The sequence below is a fragment of the Saimiri boliviensis genome, chromosome 2 (genome assembly GCF_048565385.1).
Source record: "Saimiri boliviensis isolate mSaiBol1 chromosome 2, mSaiBol1.pri, whole genome shotgun sequence".
Lineage (NCBI taxonomy): Eukaryota > Metazoa > Chordata > Mammalia > Primates > Cebidae > Saimiri > Saimiri boliviensis.
This window is the reverse complement of record NC_133450.1, coordinates 127,064,657-127,086,699: the sequence shown is the minus strand read 5'-3', so window position 1 is coordinate 127,086,699 and position 22,043 is coordinate 127,064,657. Positions and strand designations below refer to the sequence as shown.

Here is a 22,043-nt window from a genome sequence, read left to right as displayed (position 1 = left end):
CGAGACATGAAAGGCCACATATTATATGATTACATTTATATGATACTCAGAATAGACAGATTTAAAGAGACAGGAGAGGCATACAATGGCATGATCTCGGCTCACTGCATCCTCCGCCTCCTGGGTTTAAGCAGTTCTCCTGCCTCAGCTTCCCAGGTAGCTGAGATTACAGGCATGTGCCACCATGCCCAGCTAATCTGTATTTTTAGTGGAGATGGGGTTTCACCAGTTGGTCAGGCTGGTCTCAAAATCCTGACCTCAGGTGATCTGCCTGGCTTGGCCTCCCAAAGTGCTGGGATTACAGACATGAGCCACCACTCCCGGCCAGGACACAGATTAGTGGTTGTCACAGACACAAAGAGGTTAGTGCCATTAAAAGAAAAGTTTAATGTCATTCACAGTTCCCCACAAAATGAGAGGAACAGCACAATATGCAGGGCCACAGGGGAAGCGACAGAGTCAATGAGGAGATCAAAAGGAGCAAGGGAAAGGCACAGGCCACAGCTCTTACTGGGGCTTCCACAGAGAAGGCAAGGCAGGCAGGATAAATGGCTTAGAATGTAACTGAATAATTCTAGCAGGCTTTTAGGCCTAGAAGGTGTCCCTAAGTTGTCTGGGACCTGGCTCTGGGTTGATTTAGAGCAAGGGGAATATTGGCTTGGTGTGTGAGCATCAATAAAGGAAGTGGCTGGGATATGGACTCCGGACTGGTTGGTTTGTATATGAAAGACAGACTCACCAACAACAAAAGCTTCTCACTGTCTCTAGGAATTAGCTAACCCTGGGAGGAACAGTCTCTTCCCCAGCCAACAAGGCTCCACAAAGATGTCAAAACATCATAAAATATAAAAACTATGATACAGAGGGAAGAGACTGATTAAAGAATATTGAGCTTTCTTCTGTGATAAAAGGAAACACGCAAGGGGGGCTGGGCATGGTGGCTCACGCCTGTAATCTCAGCACTTTGAGAGACTGAGGCAGGAGGATTGCTTGAGCCCAGGAGTTTGAGACCAGCCTGGGCAGCATGGGTGAAAACCTGTCTTTATAAAAAAGAAAAAATTAAAAAAATTAGCTGGGTGCAGTAGTGTGTGCCCGTAGTCCCAGCTACTCAGGAGGCTGAGTGGAAGAATCACTTGAACCTGGGAGATAAAAATGTTTATAAACTAGATAAAGGTGGTGGTTACACAGCCACAATTTTACAGTATGCAATTCAGTGGTATTTAGTACATTCACACTAAAACACAAATACAATAAAGTTTCTTATTGCCTATGGTCTAATTGTTTGAATAAGCAACGATAATCAATGACTATTTTTAAGTAAAATATCCATAACCTTGTTCAAAAATTCCAGATACAACAACTTTTGTATACATATGGGGTGCTACTCTATGAAGAACAGAAGTTGGTAAGAGTACATTAAAGACTGAAAGAAGCTGCAGACATTTATCATCTTTAAAACGATGATAAAGAAAAATATGCATAAGCATGGGTCACACTAAGGGAGGAGTAGCCATGAAGAGACTAAGAATAGAACCTATAGTTTTCCACTCAGTTGAAGAAATGTAATATATACATTTGAAGGTGGAATGAGAAAAAGCATGAAAAATAGAAGATACAGAATAAGACAGCAGAAATAAAAGCTATCATGTTCGCCTTCCTTTTTTTTTTCTTCTTTTGTTTGCTTGTGTACTGCTATGGACTGTGTCCCCCAAAATTCATATGTTGAAGCCCTAACCCTCAATGTGACTGTAATTGGAGACAGAGCCTATAGAAAGGCAATTCAAGTTAAATGAGGTCCTAAGGGTAGGGCCCTGGATTGACAGGATTAGTGTTTTTATATGAAGAGATGCCAGAATAAGTGCATGCTCTTGAGTGCACTCCCTCTCTCTTTCTCTCTGCCAAATGAGTGCACTGCAAGAAGGTGACCATCTGGAAAGCCCGCAAGAGTGTCCTCATCAGAAAATGACTTGATCAGCATCTTGATCTTGGATTTCCTAGCCTCCAGAACTGTGAGAAAATAAATGTCTGGTTTAAACCACTTAGTCTATGGTATTTTGTTACAGCAGCCCAAGCAGACTAATACACATACCTTCTAAAAGTATTTAGAAAACCTATGTATCCTGCATTTCTTTCTTTCTTTCTTTCTTTTTTTGAGACAGAGTCTCCCTTTGTTGCCCAGGCTGGAGTGCAGTGGTTCAGTATCTGCTCACTGGAACCTCTGCCTCCTGGGTTCGAGCGATTCTCCCACCTCAGCCTCCCAAGTAGCTGGGGTTACAGGTGCACACCACCATGCCTGGCTAATTTTTATATTTTTTGGTAGAGACAGGGTTTTACCACGTTGCCCAGGCTGGTCTTCAACTCATGGGCTCAAGCAAACCTCCTGCCTTGGCCTCCCAAAGTGCTGGTATTACAGGTGTGAGCTACCGTGCCTGGCCTCTCCTGCATATTTTTAAGGTGACATCTACAATTTTTTCAAGGTAAAATTAAATGGTTGCAAAAAGATGTAATATTTAGAAACATTACAAATGGCATGCATGCATTACATATATTAAATTTATAAATGTAATGTAATATCTAAGTGTAAGCTCTCTCATAATTTACAAAAAAAGTCTGACATAAAACTTAATTAGCAAAGCCTGTCTGCTCCGTCAACCATTCAGGCAAATCAGATTTACTTTCTGTCAGAAAAAGTTTGACCTTATTTTCAACTCAGACATGCTACACACATTACAGTGAAAGCATAGCACTTCGGGATTCTTAGTTTTAAAACCAACTACCAGATAGGTAAGGCATGGGGATGTTGCAGCCTGGAAGATAAAAGACTTGCCTTTCTGTTATTTTTTACACAGACTTTTGCTTTGCTCTTAGGAGACTCTCCTTTAGGGCCAATGAGTTCTCAAATCATTCCTGTTTCTGAGGTATTATGTCCTGAGGTAAGGTAAGGAATCACTGTAAAATTTGAAAGGGGTTGGTGGTATGCCTTTCTTCTGTACAGTGAGAGGAGAAACCATCAAAGCTGATATGAGAAAGGAGAAGCAGCACACAGGCACACTTCCTAACAGATCAACATTGGCCTGGAATATACACACACGAGAGAAATCAGGGAATTAGCTCCCTCACCAATTTATCCCCAGAAAGTCTTTATATACCCCCAGGAATAAACATGTCACAGTTTGAAGACTGCTGTGCTAATGTAATACTAATGACCATAGTATAAACAAGTTACAATTACTGGTCAAGAGACAGGAATTGTTAGATTGAATAAAACACAAGAACCAGAGTTAAGCAGTCTGCACAAAGCAGCTCAAACAAATGAATGCTCAAGACTGAAAATAAAGAAATGGAAAAGTTATAAAGCTGTTGTGCGTAAAAAGAAAATCAAGTTAGCAATGTTAATATCAGGCAGATAGAATTTAAGAAGAAAAAGAGATTAAGAAATCAGAATATTATACAGTAGTCACCTTCATCCATGGGGGATTATGTTGCAAGACCCTCAACGGATGCCTGGAACCGTGACCGTACTGAACCCTATGTATACACCATAAGCAACAGTAGATCTAATGACTGAGACAGCCACTAAGTGACTGACAAGCAGGTAGTGTGGACAGTGTGGATAGGCTGGACAAAGAGATTATTTATGTCCAGTCATGATGGAGCAGGGCACTGTAAGATTTCATCATGCTACTCAGAATGGCCTACAATTTAAAATTTACAAATTGTTTATTGCTGGAAATTTCCACTGAATTTTTCTGAACCAAAGTTGACCTCAGGTAACTGAAACAGTGAAAAGCAAAACTGCAGATTAGGCAGGGGGAACTACCATATGCTAGTAAAAATAATAAGGCTGGGTACGGTGGCTCACACTTGTCATCTCAGCACTTTGGGAAGCTGAGGTGAGCACATCACTTGAGGCCAGGAGTTTGAGACCAGCCTGGGTAACACAGTAAGACACCCTCATCTCTTAAAAAACTTTTTTTTAAAATTAGCTGGGCGTGGTGGTGCCTGCGAGTAGTCCTAGCTACTTGGGAGGCTGAAGTGAGAGGACTACGTGAGTCTGGGAGGTCAAGGCTGCAGTGAGCTATCATCATAACACTTCACTTCAGCCTGGGTGACAAGAGCCAGACCCAGTCTCAAAAAAAAAAAAATCATGGCACATATGCAATAATATAACATTATGGGGAGAAATAAACAACTGCAGCAAAGATTTTAAAAATATCAATTATTAGATTTTTTTTTAAATAAATTTTTAAAAAGCAAGGAAACGTTAACTCCCCACTGAGATACCTCCTGTTGACATTTCTTTAAAAGTTATATATGTTTAAAGATAGAAAACTCAAAGTACAGGAAGATACAGAAGGTAAATTAAAGCTCCTCTCCCTTCCCCGATCATCTCTTCCCCAAAGATAACCACTGTTAACGCTGAAAAAAAGTGTTTTTACAAGGTATGAGTGGGGGGACTTACAATTCTCATTTATGGCAGTCTACTGTTGCTTCCTTCATACCTGTGTCCCCTTGAGTGAGTATCAACCAACATAAATCCTGTTTTGTAAAGCGGGGGAAACATGTGCAACTTAATGTCTCAAAAAGTGATGCAAACATGCTATAATGTGGATGGACCTTGAAAACATTAGGCTAAGTTGTCTGATTCCATGTACACGATATGTCCAGAAGGGACAAATCCACAGAGAAAAAAGTAGATTGGGGTTGCCCAGGGCTGGTGAGGAGAGGCTGGGGAAGACGAGACTGACTACCAATGGGCAGAATATCCTTTTGGGGTGATAAAAATGTTCTAAAATTAATTGTGGTGATGGTTGCAAAACTCTGTGAATATATTAAAAACAACTGAATCGTGTACTTTCAAAGGGTGAATTTTATGGTATGTAAATTATATCTCAATAAAGCTATTGTTTTAAAAATGTCCCAAATGCAGACTGAAAATATAAATGCTACCAACTGGGTTATGAAGAGAATTTTGAGACTGTTGAAGAAAACCATCCCATCATTTTGACTCATATCAGAAACAATACTCAGTAGAAAGGACTGTATCCAGGGTGATAATTCTCAAGTTATTTCAGCTGTCGAGAGTAAAAAGACAATAACTTGAATCAAGGGTACTTCTTCCCTAGCAGTTGCAGTACTTGTGCTCTTCAAATTTCCAGGCCATTCCTGTGAACTTGAACTACGCTAACATGCTTTGAAGCAAGGCTATGAACTTGATCTGAGAACTGTTTATTTCCCAAGCTATATGTTTCCAAATCTTCTGCTTTCTTTCAATGATTTCCAATGGTTGTAAAGAATATTTAAAGAAAAACAGGACACATTAGCAAGATTTGGTTAATTACAAATCAAATATATCCAAAGGAACATAATAATGCGAAACCACTTCACCACTTAAATTACTGGAGTTTTTGTTTCTCAGACTTTTTTGCTTGGTTTGGTATTGCTTTTATCTCATTTCCATGAATGTAACACCTGTATAGATTGGTGGTGTAATCACCACAACTGGAAGGCAGAAGAGTGTCATCATCCACCTCAAGCTTCCCCAGCTCTCCCTTTGTAGTCATACCCGACCCGACCACTTATTCCCAGCAGCCACTGATCTGTTCCTTAATAGTTTTGTCTTTAGGAAAATGTCATGTTAATAGAATCATATAACATGCAACATTTTATGACTTCTTAGGCTTCCTTTACTCAGTGTAATGCCTTTGAGATTCATCTGAGCTATTGTGTTTAATTAATAATTATCTCCTTTTTTTTTTTTTTTGCAGAGTAGTGTTCTGTTGTATGGATGTATTACAAGTTGTTTATCCATTTAATCAAAGGACACTTGGGTTGTTCACAGTTTTTGGCAATGGCCATGAATGCAAGTTTTCATTCCCATAGGCCAAATATGTAGGATTACTGGGTTATCCATTAACTGTATGTAACACTTTATAAGGAATTGGGAAACTGCTTTTCAGAGTAGCTGTGCCATTCTGTATTCCTTCTGGCAGTGTAGGAGAGCTGCTGCTCTGCACCCCCAAAGGCACTGTCAGTATTTTCTCTGTCTCAGCCACTCTAGTAAGTACGTATGATATCCTAATTTTAATCTGTGTTTCTCTAATGATTAATGATGCTGTGCATCTTCTCTTGTGCTTATTTGCCATCTGTATATCCTCTTTGGTGAAGTGTCTAAGTCTTGTGCCCAACTGAAAAACGGGGTTACTTTCTTACAGTTAAGTTTTGAGAGTTCTTTGTATATTCTGAAGACAAGCCCTTTGTATTTGTAAATATTTTCTCCAAGTCTGTCTCTTATCTTTTTGATGAAGTTCAATTTATTCTTTTTCATTTATGGATGGTGCTTTTGCTGTCATGTCTAAGAACCTATTCCCTGAATCCCAGGCCATGAAGACTGTCTCAAGTTTTATTCCACAAGTTTTACAGTTTTAGATTTTATATTCAGATTTATGACCCATTTTGAAGTAACTTTTGTATAATATGTGAGGATTAACGTCAAAAGTCACTTCTTTTTGCATACTGGTGTCCAATTATTCCAGCACCACTTGCTGAAAAGGCTATACTTTTTCCACTGAATGAACTTTCTACCTTTGTCAAACATCACTTGGCATTTTTGTCGGGATCTATTTCTGGACTTCCTACCCACGTGTCCAATCTCTCCATAAGTTATCTTGCAAAAACAGCAGGCTAACTCAGAATCTGAATAATGAACAGTGGTTGGGTACCTGGTTTATGCTGTGATACAGGTTGTGGAATGTGTAACCTAGGCTACACAAATGAAGTCTTTAGATCAGTTTTTTTTTTTTTTTTTTTTTTTTTTTTTTTTTTTAGACAGAGTTTCACTCTTGTTACCCAGGCTGGAGTGCAATGGCGCGATCTCGGCTCACCGCAACCTCCACCTCCTGGGTTCAGGCGATTCTCCTGCCTCAGCCTCCTGAGTAGCTGGGATTACAGGCACGCATCACCATGCCCAGCTAATTTTTTTGTATTTTTAGTGGAGACGGGGTTTCACCATGTTGACCAGGATGGTCTCGATCTCTTGACCTCGTGATCCACCCGCCTCGGCCTTCCAAAGTGCTGGGATTACAGGCTTGAGCCACCGTGCCCGGCCTTAGATCAGTTTTTGATACTGCAGTATAAGAAAGGCACTGCCAACCTGGAAGCATTCCTTGATGGTAACTAATATCATAGAAATCATAACATCTGACCACTGAGTGAGGAAAACAGGGCCCTCTGTCCTAGAGCGATGAAAGGAGAGTGTGAGCTCTGGCTCTGGAGCTGTGCTATGAAGCTCAGTAAAAGAAATAATCCTTCTATGTGATCCCTAGGGAGATGATTATGACCAATGAACCAGGCACTGTGCTTGGGTACAGGGAAGTCCAGAAATAGATAGGCTATGCTTCCTGCTTTCAGAGGGGGAATCTACAGGAAAAACTATTTTGGTTTGACATTGGCCATGTAGCCAATGGTAACTATAGTGCCCGTCTGCTTTAGGTAAGAGACTGGATCAAACGATTGGCTTTGACTCTGAGCTCTAACTGTTTTGTCAGGGCTCTGATTGTTTTTCAAATTAAACCCAAGGACAGTTTCTGTCCTTGGTTTAATGGTTTCATGAAGAAACTAGGCTCATGTAAAAAAAAGATCTGCCCAAGATCTCAAAATACTTGCTCCATAATTGAGTTTGGAAACCAACCCTTCTGATGTTTAGTCCAGGCCTCCTTTCTATTATTTGTCAAAATTCTCTTTTTTTTTTTTTTTTTTTTTTTTTTTTTTTTTTTTTTGGTGGGTAGGGGGCAGGGAGGAAGGTCTAGCTCTGTCCCCCAGGCTGGAGTTCACTGGCATCATCTTGGCTCACTGCAACCTCCGCTTCCCAGGCTCAAGCAACCCTCACACCTCAGACTCCCAGGCAGCTGGGATTACAGGCATGCACCAACACACGCAGCTAAATTTTTGTATTTTTTGTAAAGACAGGGTTTCGCCATGTTGGCCAGGCTGGTCTTGAACTCGTGAGCTCAAGTGATCTCCCCACTTGGGCCTCCCAAAGTGTTGGGATTACAACTGTGAGCCACCTCACTTGGCCTATTTGTCAAAATTCTTAATCCACACTGTGTTTGCTAAGGAATAAATAACCCAGCCGGACACAGTGGCTCATGCCCGATGTAATCCCAGAACTTTGGGAGGCCAAGGCGGGCAGATCACGAGGTCAGGAGATAGAGACCATACTGGCCAACATGGTGAAACCCCGTCTCTACTAAAAACACAAAAATTAGCTGGGCATGGTAGCACATGCCTGTAGTCCCAGCTACTTGGGAGGCTGAGGCAGGAGAATCGCTTGAACCCAGGAGGCGGAGGTTGCAGTGAGCTGAGATCATGTCATGGCACTCTAGTCTGGTGACACAGAGAGACTCTGTCTCACAAAAAGAAAAAGAAAAAAAAAAAAAATAACCCAATGCCTTCTTCAATGACCTAAGCCTCATACATACTCCTTGTATGTGTGAAGCTGAATATCCTTAATCCAATAATCTGAAATGCAAAATACTCCAAAATTCAAAACTTTTGAATGCCGACATGACACTGGAAGGAAATGCTCATTGGAGTATCTCAGATTTCCTCATTAGGGATTCTGAATCAGTATGCATTATGCACTGTCTTCGAGTTCTTCTGATCATTTGGGATTGCAGTACTCCGAGCTATCTCAGAGGCCTTTACAGGGAAAGGAATCCTACAATTTAAAATTTCAACACTTTTTTTTCAATTACAAAATGGGATAAAAATCAAATCAAATCAAACAGGTCTCTTCTGAAGATTTTATTTCTGCTCTGAGCTGTTCTGGGTGACCTACTACTCTAATTAGGCTGGAAATAAACCTGGCTTTCATGAGATGCAGGACATGGCTGGAGGAAAAAGTTGTCAAGACTACTTACAATCATCAGTGCCCACAGGCCTCAGAGCATTCCAAGAATTCATTGACTCATTCCATAATTCATTCTGCCCGTTAACCACAAACACAGACACCCAGAGAGAACAATCACCACTGGCTGATTTAGTTTAACTAATCTGCCCAGGGCAGGACAGGGATTTAAAAAGCAATAATGCTGTAGTTTATCAATAGCTCCTCAAACGGGCAGTGTGGTATAGTACAAGTCAGCACAGCTGACAGTCCTAGCTCTACCTCTCTGAATGTGCGTTCACTGACAAAATGGAAGATTAATCCCAGTCCTTTCAAATGGACTGAGTACTGGTGGGGATCAAATGAGACTGAGGATATGAGAAGTGCTTTGCAAACTGAAAATCACTGTGACTTATATGAGAGAGTTCCTCATCTAACAAACATGTGTTGGGCACCTATTACCTGACATGCTCCATGCTAAACACCATGGATAGGAAATAAAACATAATACAGTCCTAGTCCTCAAGAAGACACTCAGATGTCTGATAAAGTGTGGCAGGTGCAATGATGAGGCAAGAGCAGTGGCTATGAGAGCACAGAAGGCCTTGGATTATTCTGGACACTTAAAAGATGACAAGGAAGAGATGCCAGGAACAGATTAAGGCAGGAGTAGGAGTTATGCACTAGCTTCTAGAAAATATCACACACATTTTTATTTAATACTCAAACAATCCCACAAAGTGGGCACCATTTTTATTATCACTCTTATTGTACTATAAAGCAGCGGCTCCTAACTGGAAACGGGAGAGAGGTGGCTGCCTTAACTATATCATCAGGCTTACCAACCCCTCTGACAGCGTTCAACACCACACTGGCTATGACTAGGTACTCCCTCCTTTTATTGTCTCTATGCCTAGCTTTTGCTCCAGTATTTATTTATTTTCTTTTTCTTTTTTTTTTTTTTTTTTTTTGACAGAATCTTGCTCTGTCATCCATGCTGGAGTACAGTGGTGCAATCATGGCTTACTGCACTGTGGGAAAGTGGTATCAAGATGCCCTATGGTCCCCCCTCCAAAGTGAACCTGTTCCAACCCTTACATCCAAGCTATACTTGGGAGCTCATTGTCAAAACACTCCATGCTGTCTTTCACTGTCCATTCAGGCAGCAAGGAGCAGCCCTGCTTAGGTTACCTCCAGCTGATGTGTGGAGACTGTTTAGGCTTGGTCTTCTCCAAGAAGCCTGAGCCTGGGAATTAGATCCCCACATGTATCCCAGGTCTGCCTGTGGCACTGCTTGAATCACACTGTAATTACAATAGTCTATTTCCAGGTCTGTCTTTATGCTGTGAGCTCTCAGAGGACAAGTATCAATCCTTATCCATCTGTCTTCCCAGTGCCCAGCAGACTGGAAGTGTTCAAATTATGTCTGCTTTCCCATAGCCTTTGGTTGAAGCCTTCTTGACAGTTTTAATATGTAATTCTGGATTAAGGGTTTGCTGTTCTTGTTATTGCATGTATATTTAAGACAAAATTTCTATTTAAGAAATGTGTGTTGTGAAAGTTAAAATATTAAAAAATATAAGGACTATCTCCTTTCCCATCCTAGCTTCCTCCCAAGGCAACTACTGTTATGAGTTTCCTGTATATTCTTTCACAATTATGCTATGCATGTTCATGCATGTTGTGAATCCCCCAACCTCCTTTTCCCTCACAATGGGTGCACACTATAATACTATTACATACCATAATAGAAAGAGGGTAAAATAGTTAATTTTAGATGTCAACTTGACCAGATTAAGGAATATCTAGAGAGCGGGTAAAGTGTTATTTCTGGGTGTGTCTCTGAGGGTGTTTACAGACTGGCATATGAGTTGGTGGGCTGAGCGGGGAAAATCCACCCTCAGTGTGGGTGGGTACCATTCAATCAACTGGGAGCCCAGATACAACAAAAGGGCAGAGCACTTTGGAAAGCTGAGGTGGGAAGATCGCTTAAGCCCAGGAGTTCTAGACTAGCCTGGGCAACACAGCAATACTCCATCTTTAAAAAAATATTTAAGGCTGGGCGTAGTGGCTTACACCTGTAATCCTAGCAGTTTGGGAGGCCAAGGAGGGTAGATCATGAGGTCAGGAGTTCAAGACTAGCCTGGCCAAGATGGTGAAACCCTGTCTCTACTAAAATTGCAAAAATTAGCCAGGCATGGTGGCGTGTGCCTGTAATCTGAGCTACTCAGGAGGCTGAGGCAGGGAATTGCCTGAACCTGGAAGGAAGAGTGCAGTGAGCCGAGATCATGCCACTGTATTCCAGCCTGGGTGACAGAGTAAGACTCTGTCTTAAAAAAAAAAAAAAAAAAAAAATTAAAAATTAGCCGGGTGTGGTGGGATTCATCTGTGGTCACAGCTACTTATGAGGCTGAGGTGGGAGGACTGCTTGAGCCCAGGAGCATGAGGCTGCAGCGAGCCATGATTGTGCCACTATACTCCAGCCCAACAGAGTGAGAGCCTGTCTCTAAAAGAAACAAAGAAAAAGGCAGAGGAAAGGTGAATTCTCTCTCTCTCCTGGAGCTGGGACAGTTTCCTTCCTCTCCTGCCCCTGGGACATCACAACTCCAGGCTCTCCAGACTTTGGGCTCCAGGACTTGCAGGGGCACCCCACCTGGGCTCAAAGGCCTTTGGACTGAGCCACAATACTCGCTTCCCTGGGTCTCCAGTGTGCAGACGGCTTATCATGGGACTTTACAACCTCCATAATCACGACTCAGTACCTCCGTAAGTCCTCCCTTGCATATCTATACACATATATATCCTATTGGTTCTCCCTGGAGAACTCTGACTAATACAGAAGGGTTCCTAACCTGAGGTGCTCAGATGGACTTGAGTGATCTATAAAACCTTGACATTTTATGCAATGTTGTTTTGTGGTCAACAGATCTATGTAAACCTACCCACAAAGGGTGATGGAGCTGAAATGCTGAAAAAAGAGTTGAAATATCCAGTTTTTCAGAAAGAAAAATTTAATAAAGACTCACAAACAGAAGCCATGTCTCAGGTGGCCTTGAAATAGTGGATCCCCACACTGTTACCCACCAGACTCAGGGTTCATATACCACAGGGAACTTGACAAAGGACAGGATTTTTGGTAGGTATGTGTTTACAATAACATCAACGTTGTTTTGACCTAAGGGCAGGTTTTATTTACGGTGAGTATACGAAAGTAGAAATCTTAGAGGCATTCCTGGAACTGGGGTCAATCGGAATTCAACATGGCAGATTAGCATCCTAAATAGAGTGGTTCTAGCCTCAACAAATGTTGTAGCTTAAGCATGTTATACTTTTTCAGGGGAATGTGCTAATAACTACCATTAATTTCTCAAAGTAACTCCTGGCCTCCAAAAGAAACCTTCCTATCAGAAAAAGTTCATGAACTGGCCCTGGGTGTAGTGAATGCTACTGAAAGCGCACTCATGGCATGTTTACCCTGGCCAGAGGTTGCTGGGCCCAGGGCCAGGGCTGAGGAGGTTTAAAGAGGCAGCATCTCTACTGTGCTTTTGTCAGTAACAGAGAAATGAGGAGCAATTTAGAGTGTATTTTGAAACTTCCTGTATCAATGCAAATCTAATACAGAGCAAAGAATATTACGTAAGTCTGGAGATTCTATTTGGCCTGGCACTTTTACACCCATTTGCTAAATGCAACAATGTAATGGAGATTCTCTTAGTTACTTTCTGTCTCAGTTCATCAGTGCTCTAGATGTCCAACTTGGTGGCCTCAAGCCACGTGTGACTACTGAGCATTTGAAATGTGGCTAGTCCAAATTGAAAAGTGATGTTAGGGTAAAATATACCTCAGATTTCAAAGACTTAGTACAAAAATGTAATGTAATATAGTTCATTAATAATTTTCGTATTACATTGTTGAAATTGTATTTCGGACACAGTAGTTAAAACGCATATACTTTTTAAATTAATGTAATCTGTTCTTTTTACTTTTGCTAACATGGCTATTAAATATTTAAAATTCCACATGCAGGCCCCATTTGTGGCTTGAGTTGTTTTCATTGGACAGTGTGGCTTCTGAGATCAGTGTACAACTATTCATTATTCTCTGTTCTCCAACTGACTGATTCCCACCTTAGACATGTTTTATTCTGGAAATCAAAAGTAAAGCTTTCAGATAGGGTTTCCTAGTCAGGTATTACCACTGGCACACAAATAAAAACAGTTCACTAAAAAATACCTCAAAAAATATACTAAAATCGGCACATTTATTTATGGGGTCTAAGTTCATGGTGAAATCCATTTGGCAATACCCAACTGAAAATATCTTTGAAGCCTGGGATGTATTTTGTACTAATATCACCTCTCAGTTTCACCAGGATGTAAGTCTAATAAAAATCTCCTAAAACACATTTACTGAGCACCTATTGTGTGTTAGGGTCTTCGCATTTATTACAATCATTTCCACTTCAAATATGACAAATCTGAAGTTCAGAAAATGGCTTCCAGTCATTTGACTAGCAAGCAGCAGAGACCCAGGTCTTCGCCACAGGAAATGCCCCATCCCTCCTTCTGCCACATTCTGCCTTCTTTTATGTTTGCATTACAGGACAGCTCACAAAGTTCTTTCTAATACACTGTATCATTTAATTATCTAAACTATGCTGTGAAGTAAACAGGGATATTACAATTACCATATTAAAAGGAGGGCATCCAAGCCCACCTCTCATGGTTTGTAATAGGAGACCATAATCTTAAACCCAGGAGTTCTGGGAAAAAAAGTTCAATATCCTTTCCTCTCCATGCTACCAATCATAACTTCCTCCTTTTAAAACTACCTGCTTTCCTAGGTTTGTAGTTAAAAGGAATGGAAGGAGAGGAACCTTTCTTGTTAATAATCATATTGTACCAACAACACCACTGTTTCTAAGCACACATTTCTGCATATTCTGTATTATTAATATATTAATATAACATCACTGTGAATTTATAGAGTTATGTTTTATATTACATCCTCTAATTCATTTGCTCTTCCATGCCCACACCACCAAGACACACAAGCTAGAGAGAACACAGCAGGTTAGGATACAGACCAATTCCAGACTAGGAAACGACTTACCATCCCCTACTGTAGAGGGAATCTCACTGTTGTTTAGAAATTTCTTAAATGTGGTTTATTCGACACTCCAGTGACTCTAGTTATTTTACCCATATTATGTGTCCAAATTATTCATTTGATTTAAAGTTTTGCATTAAAAGGCCTCTAACAGCTGGGCATGGTGGTTCGTGCCTATAATCCCAGCACTTTGGGAGGCCAAGGCAGGTGCATCACCTGAGGTCAGGACTTTGAGACCAGCTTGACTGACATGGCAAAACACTGTCTCTACTAAAAATACAAAAATTAGCCAGGTATGGTGGCACATGCCTGTAATCCTAGCTATCGGGAGGCTGAGACAGAAGAATCACTTGAACCCAGGAGGCAGAGGCTGCAGTGAACAGAAATTGTGCCACTGCACTCCAGCCTGGGCAACAAGACCGAAACTCCATCTCAAATAAATAAATAGGCCTCTAACAAGGATTGTTTTAACTGGAAAATAACTGAACTTGATACTAACCCTTAATGGAAAGTTAGAAAAGCTGTAATTATGGAGTATTCATATAAGGAATCATATTTTTAAAATATTTGTCACCACAGGGTCTCTGCCCCAGGGTTTAACTTTGAAAATCTCAAACGTTCTTACCTGTCCTTTCCCCCTTCAGTTCTCATACTTATTTGGTGTCTTGGTGAATGACTCTATTTTCTGAAATCTCATCTGCAGAAGCTGTCCTGGGCCCAATGGGTCATGGCTGCAGAAGGAAACATAGTCCCCACTCTTGAGGAATTCATCTGCTTTTGGGGGAGGCAGGATATATTCAAGAGAACTCAAATTCAGAAAAGCAACCAATAAGCCAACTGTATCCCTAGTTTCTGATCTTTGTGAGTAATCAAAGCTATATTCTCTCTTTACAGCAACACACACACCCACACACCCACACACCCACACCCCAGGGCACGGCACGCAGGGTACTAAGTTGTACTTAAGACCATCCCAGACAGCTACCCACCCAAGCAGTGGCCTCTGCCAAGAGTTGAGAGAGATCAGTGAAGTTCTAGCATTATTCTATTTGAGTTTTTTATTATGAGCAGTTAATAATTTTTCAATTAATAAAACAACCTTATTAAAAATGAGAAAGTTCAAAGTCTAAAGGCACAAAGGGACAAGTGAAATGCAAATGGGACACAGACTTTTTCCCCATGTTAATACAGTATCCTGAATTAGGACTAAAACCCCCAGCTGTCCAGACCACATGGGCTTTAAAACCAAGAGGAGGTAGTGGTAGGCAATCTTGTCCACCAGCTGGGTCCATCACTTCTGCTCTTTGATATGGCAGGTCAGAATATTTATGGCCCAACAGAGCGGGGAAGTTTGTCCAGACAAGGGCATGATGAGATCAGTTTGTTTAAAACTTGCTGTGGATTTGCTTTGTCCATGGCTTAGCAATTCCCTCCACTTGCCACAACTTCTTCAGATTTTAATTTCCTTCTTTTCCTCTTAATTCTATAGACATGACTAATGTGCTGCTTTATTAAATCTACAGAGCTGGTTGCCAGACACTTCCTTCTGCTGCCTGTAGCTCTCCATCTACGGTATCCTACCTAGGATGATTTTAGCTTTCCTTAGTCTACGCTTTCCCCTCACTAAAAAGCAGAATGGGAATCCGTAGAGCTAGTTCCAGTCCTGTTGCTAACTAACCCGGTGATCACAAGTTCTGACCCTTTCTAGGTGTGTTTCCTCCTCTGTAATTTCCAACTTGCTGAATGTGGTGTTAATTAAATGACATATTGTTAATATAGTTCTCAGCCCTCAACAGTTGAATAAACAGAAGCTATCCCATTTGTATCCCTAATGTCTAGCTCTGGATAAATGAAAGAAAAAACTATATATTGCCTGGGACACAGTGGCTGTTTGGGAAATACTACTTCTCTTTCCCTTAGCCACTGGAAATATCTCAAGGGAACTGGCCATGTCTGCTTTGGGGAAGTGAAGGGTAAATACTGTGCCCAAAAGAGGAACTCACAGAGATCTGAACGAGGGGATACCTAAGGAACCTTTTTGGTTCTAACATTCTATATTTTGTTTGTACATTTAGCAAACACTGCTGAAGACTTGAAACACATGCTGGACACCAGCCAAGCCTGGAATTAATGTCACATGCTCCTTCCAGCAATGCATCATCTAGAAGGCGGGGACTGACAAATCCGGTAACAAAGGGCATGAGAAGTACAGAAACAGAAGTAGGTGCAAGAGTATTTTTAGAGTATAACAGAAGGAAGATTAACTCTAGCTGGGGGAATCGAAGAGGAAAAGGTAAGCCTTGAACACTGAGCAGAAGGCCCCTGTTAGAAAGGCTTTCCTGGAAATAATTCCTTGAATCAATGTCATATAGCTTTCCATCTGGATGCTACACCTTGGAGACATGACTGGACAGTGATTTTCTCTCCAGAGCCTTTTTATTCCAGAATCTTCAATGGACTGCCCTTCAGATGTGGTCTTGAGTCCCCTCACCTTCTTACTCTTCTTTCTTTTGAAAGAGAAGCTGATCTTAGTTATCTCAGGCTGCCATAACAAAATACCACACACTGGGGAGCTTAACAGCATCAATGTGTTTTCTCACAGTTCTGAAAGCCCAAGAGGAAGGTGTTGGCAGGTTTGCCTTCTCCGGAGGCCTCTCTCCTTGGCTTGTGGACAGCCGCCTTCTCACTGTGTCCTCACAGGGCCTTTCCTCTGAGCGTGAGCATCCCTCATTCTCCTCCTCTCACAGTCCGATCGAACTAGGGGCCCACCCTTAAGACTTTATTTAGCCCTGATTACTTCCTTAAAGGCCCTATCTCTGAATAAAGTAACACTGAGGTCAGGGCTTCAACCAGTGAAGTTTGGGAGACATAATTTAGTCTATAACAGTATCTTAGCATGCCACAGTCCTCTGTTAAATACCTAGACAGAATATAACACTGCAGATGTGATCTGACCATTTTGAAGATGACTGGGATGGTCATCTCCTTTGGAAGTAAAAATGATACACATTTTACTCTGCTTTTTATTTCTCTTTCAATTTTGCATTATTCAGGATTTTTTAAGTTGCAAGTAACAGACATTAACAATGAAATTTGTTGTTTATATACTGTTAAAAAAAAAAAAAAAGGTTCACAGGTAAGCCTGGCTTAAGTTAAATGCCTGATTGCATGTGGTCAAGGCTGCCATGAGAACTCGCTCTCTTCCCAGTTGGAAGAGAGCGTCCCTCTCCGTTGGCTTTTTAGTCTTTCACTACACGATGGGAAATAATGATTTGAGGCTTTCACGACCTTGACAGCTCTTGATTCCAGAAAAAAACCAGCCAGCATCTTTTATAATACTTCTAGCTCAAGTCCCATAGAGCAGCAGTCCCCAACTTATTTTGGCTATAGGGACCAGTTTCAAGGAAGGCAATTTTTCCATGGACTGAGGCAGGGTGGAGGATGGTTTTGTGATGAAACTATCTCACTTCAGATCATTGGGCATTAGATTCTCATACGAAGAACACAGCCGAGATTCCTTGCATGCGCAGTTCACGACAGGGTTTGTGCTCCTATAAGAATCTAATGCCACTGCTGATCTTGACAGGAGGCAAAGTTGAGGCAGTAATGCTCATGGCTACTCACCTCCTGCTGTGTGGAATGTTTCCTAACAGGCTACAAACTGGTACTGGTCCTTGGCCTGAGGGGTCGGGGACCCCTGCCACAGAGAATTCTTAGATGACAGAACTAAACCAGTTGCCACAGGTAGGGGATTGAGTCTTGGCCTGGCCAGGTCTGGGTCATATGCTACCCCTAAAGTGAGGTGGGGGATAAGGCCTACGTAAACTACATGACCAGGTCAGATTATTGTGGAATGGAAAATGCTAACTCCCCTCTACCCAACTTCTCCCCAAACCAGCTGCAGGCAAAACAGTTATCTTTCCAGAAATAACAATGCTATCCCAGGAGACAAACAGGTGTGCTAAAAATGATTCCAATGTCTTTTCTTTTAAATTTCTCGATCTTTGTGCAATGTCCTACCTACTAGAACAATCTCAAACTCATACCTGTTTCTTTGGCCAGGTGCTAGAGAACAAATGTGTTAAAGAGGGTAAATGATGCACCTGCACATCTCAGTACTTTCCCCATCAGTGGAAACCGCCCTGGCATGCAAAATGGCAGCACATTTCTCTTCCTTACAGTTCTTAATAAATTAGAGCTAGCATAGGCGGGTATTGAGCAATGAGAATACATGGACACAGAGAGGGGAGCATCACACACTGGGATCTTCTGGCGGGGGATAGAGGAAGGACAGCAGGGGGTGGGGAGGGATAACACGGGAGAAATGCCAGCTATAGGTGACAGGGGGATGGAGGCAGCAAACCACATTGCCATGTATGTACCTATGCAACAATGCTGCATGATCTGCACATGTACCCCAGAACCTAAAGTACTATATATATATCCTATACAAAAATAAATAAATAAATAAATGAGAGCTAGACTTTATCATAGAAACAGTAAGAATAACTACATCAATAGGGTATACATTAGAAATTCGTATTTAAAAAAAAGAAAGAAAAAAACAGATGGCTACATCTTAGGGAGTGAGCGGCGTATAAAAAGAAAAAAAAAAAAAAACCAACACATACACTGTTGAATGAAATTACCATTTTGGAGCTATGCAAAAACATTTCTTGCTGTCAAAAAAACACATAATACACTGCCTTAGCAGTCCAAACCGGGGTATAATACAGTGAATGAAGGAAACACAGGTTCTGATTTTCTAATCGAGTGACTTCATTATAACTCCAAAAATACAAAAACCAGCAAAAACACAATTTACAAAGAAAATCTGAGGAATAATGTCTTATTTTTAAAGTTTTCCAGTTGTAACATACCAGTTACAGAACCCAGAGACACAGAAAGCCAACTTCATTCATTCCTCTAACTGTTAATTGTTCTAGTAGCTAGTGGTTGGTGTGTTAGATACTAAGACACAAATAAACTTGGTATAACAACAATTTAAAAAGAAAAAACAACTTAAAGCTTTACTGTTTACTAAGCATTTTTGCATACATAATCATACATTTCCTCACAACAACCCCATTTTACATATTAGGGAGACTCAAAATGAGTACATAATTTGCTCGAAATAACACAATAAATACCAGTAAGAGGAGCCTAAACTTACATCCAAATGGGACTTCTAATCTTATAGTCTTTTATCTCCTTCCACTTAGGCATCTTTTTTTTTTAAGAGTTGGGGTCTCATTCTGTCATCCAGGCTGGAGTGCAATGGCATGCTCATTGTTCACTGTAGCCTCAAACTCCTGGGCTCACATGATTTTTTGCAACAGCCTCCTGATTAGCTGGGCCCATAAGCATACACCATCATGCCTGTTTTTTTTTTTTTTTTTTTTTTTTTTAAATAGAGGCAGGGTCTGGCTATGTTGGCCATGCTGGTCTCAAACTCCTCGCCTCAAGTGATCCTACCACTTCGGCCTTCCAAAGTGTTGGGATTCATTCTGACCTAAAGATTTTCGGAGAGAGATCCAAGATGGCTGATAACTAGCAGCTTGGGATTGTAGCTCCCAGTGAAAGCGCAGAGAACGAGAGGACGCCACACTTTCAGATGAATTTTTGTTGCTCACGTACCAGGAGATGCCCAGCGGAGGAGCCCCACGGGTCGCCAGCACGATTCTTGTGGCCGGCGAGGTGCTTTTGCTGCTGCCTTGGTGCAGTGGTTCTTGGTGCAGAGTCAGAAAAGCACCATCAATCTTAACGCTGCTGTTTTTGCTGGCACAGTGGGTTGCTCAGATTTTAGCACTGGGAATCAACAAGTTGGATGTCCACTCAGAAACCCAACTATAAAGATGGTAATTATAAAGATCACAGATGGATAAATCTATAACGAAGGGAAGAAAACAGCCTAAAAAGGCTCAGAATAACTAAAATCAGAACACCCCTCCCTCTACAGGGGATCACAGCTCCTCAACAGCAACAGAGTAAGGCCTGATGGAGAACGAGTGTGTTCCATTATCAGAAGCAGGTTTTAAAAGGTGGATGATAAAAAACTTCTGTGAATTAAAAGAACTTGTTCTAATCCAATGCAAAGAAACTAAGAACTTTCAAAAAAGGTTTGACGAAATGTTAACAAGAATACACAATTTAGAGAGGAATATAAGTGAATTAATGGAGCTGAAAAACACAACACAAGAACTTCGTGAAGTATGCAAAAGTTTAACAGCTGAATTGATCAAGCAGAAGAAAAGATATCAGAGGTCGAAGACCAACTTAATGAAATAAAACGAGAAGACAAGATTAGAGAAAAAAGGATAAAAAGGAACGAGCAAAGTCTCCAAGAAATATGGGACTATGTGAAAAGACCTAATCTATGTTTGATAGGTCTACATGTATGTGACGAAGAGAATCAATCCAAGCTGGAAAATACACTTCAGGATATTATTCAGGAAAACTTTCCCAACCTAGCAAGGCAGGACAATATTCCACTCCAGGTAATACAGAGAACACCACAAAGATATTCCTCAAGAAGACCAACCTCAAGGCACATAATCATCAGATTCGCCAGGGTTGAAATGAAAGAGAAAATACTGAGGGCAGCCAGAGAGAAAAGTCAGGTTACCCAGAAAGGGAAGCCTATCAGACTCACAGAGATCTCTCAACAGAAACCTTACACGCCAGAAGAGAGTGGGGGCCAATATTCAACATCCTTAAAGAAAAGAACTTTCAACCCAGAATTTTACACCCAGCCAAACTAAGCTTCATAAGTGAAGGAAAAATAAAATCTTTTGTGAACAAGCAAGCACTCAGAGATTTCATCACCACCAGGTCTGCTTTACAAGAGCTTCTGAAAGAACCACTACACATAGAAACGAACAACCAGTATCAGCCTTTCTAAAAAAATACCAAAAAATAAAGAGCGTCAACATAATCAAGAATTTACATCAACTAATGGGCAAAACAGCCAGCTAACATTAAATGCCAGTATTAAACTCACATATATTATTATTAATTCTAAATTTAAATAGACTAAATTCCCCCATCCAAAGACATAGACAGGCAAAAAAAAAAAAAAAAAAAAAAAAAAAAAGGCAAGACCCATCAGTATGCTGCATCCAGACCCATAAAACAAAGGGATGGAGAAAGATTTACCAGCCAAACGGAGAGCAAAAATAAATAAATAAATAGAAGGCAGGAGTTGCAATTTTTGCTGATAAAATAGCCTTTAAAGCAACAAAGATCAAAAGAATCAAAGCATATTACATAATGATAAAAGGATCAATGTAACAAGAAGAGCTAAAGATCCTAAATATATACGCACCCAATACAGGAATACCCAGATATATAAGACTTACAAAGAGACTTAGACTCCCACATAATAATAGTGAGAGACTTCAATTATCAATATTAGACAGGTCAATGAGACAGAAAGTTAACAACGATATCCAGGACTTGAACTCAGATCTGGAACAAGTAGACTTAATTAACATTTATAGAACTCTCCGCTTTAAATACACAAAATATACACTCTTATCACACCACACCTATTTACAGGTTTAAATGAAATATTGGTTGGCTACTTGTTAGTTATTTTCTTCCCTCATTTTTTTTTTATAACTCTATTATTAAGCACAATTACAGGCATACCCATTTTCAGACTGCATTCTAGCCTGGGCAATAAAGCAACACCCCCGTTTTCTCTCCCTCTTTCTCTTTCTTCCTCTCCTTCATTCTTTTTTATTATTATTATTCTTTTTCTTTCTTTCTTCTTCTTTAAAAAAAAAAAAGATTTTCTTCTTCCTCATTCTTCTGATTGCCAGGCCCAGATTCTCCTTCCATTATGGCAAGCGATATTTTCTGAAGTATAAACTCAAAATTAAGTGTTATGTTTAACATGTGGGAAACTCAGGGTAAAATCAGCATTCCCCTTCCCATAAGACTTCTCAGACCCTTCATGCTACTATGTACTGTCTTTTTCGGGGTAGGGGTGATTAAAATTTTTCTTTTCTTTTCTTTTTTTGAGATGGAGCTTTGCTCTGTTGCC

General features: G+C 40.7%; 1 protein-coding gene across 3 annotated transcripts in view; it reads right to left on the bottom strand.

Moving 5' to 3' along the window:
• The window catches only part of EVL (Enah/Vasp-like), a 179,854-nt gene that overhangs the window by 95,309 nt on the left and 62,502 nt on the right, over nucleotides 1–22,043 (bottom strand). The window contains exon 1 of one of the 3 annotated variants that reach the window (XM_010352379.3): nucleotides 14,622–14,968. The exons of the other annotated variants lie outside the window; for them this stretch is intronic. Within the exon in view, the coding sequence (XP_010350681.1) occupies nucleotides 14,622–14,647 (26 nt within the window). The 5' untranslated portion in view covers nucleotides 14,648–14,968. Of the gene's footprint in view, nucleotides 1–14,621; nucleotides 14,969–22,043 lie in introns of those variants that run through there. 3 annotated transcript variants of the gene reach the window in all.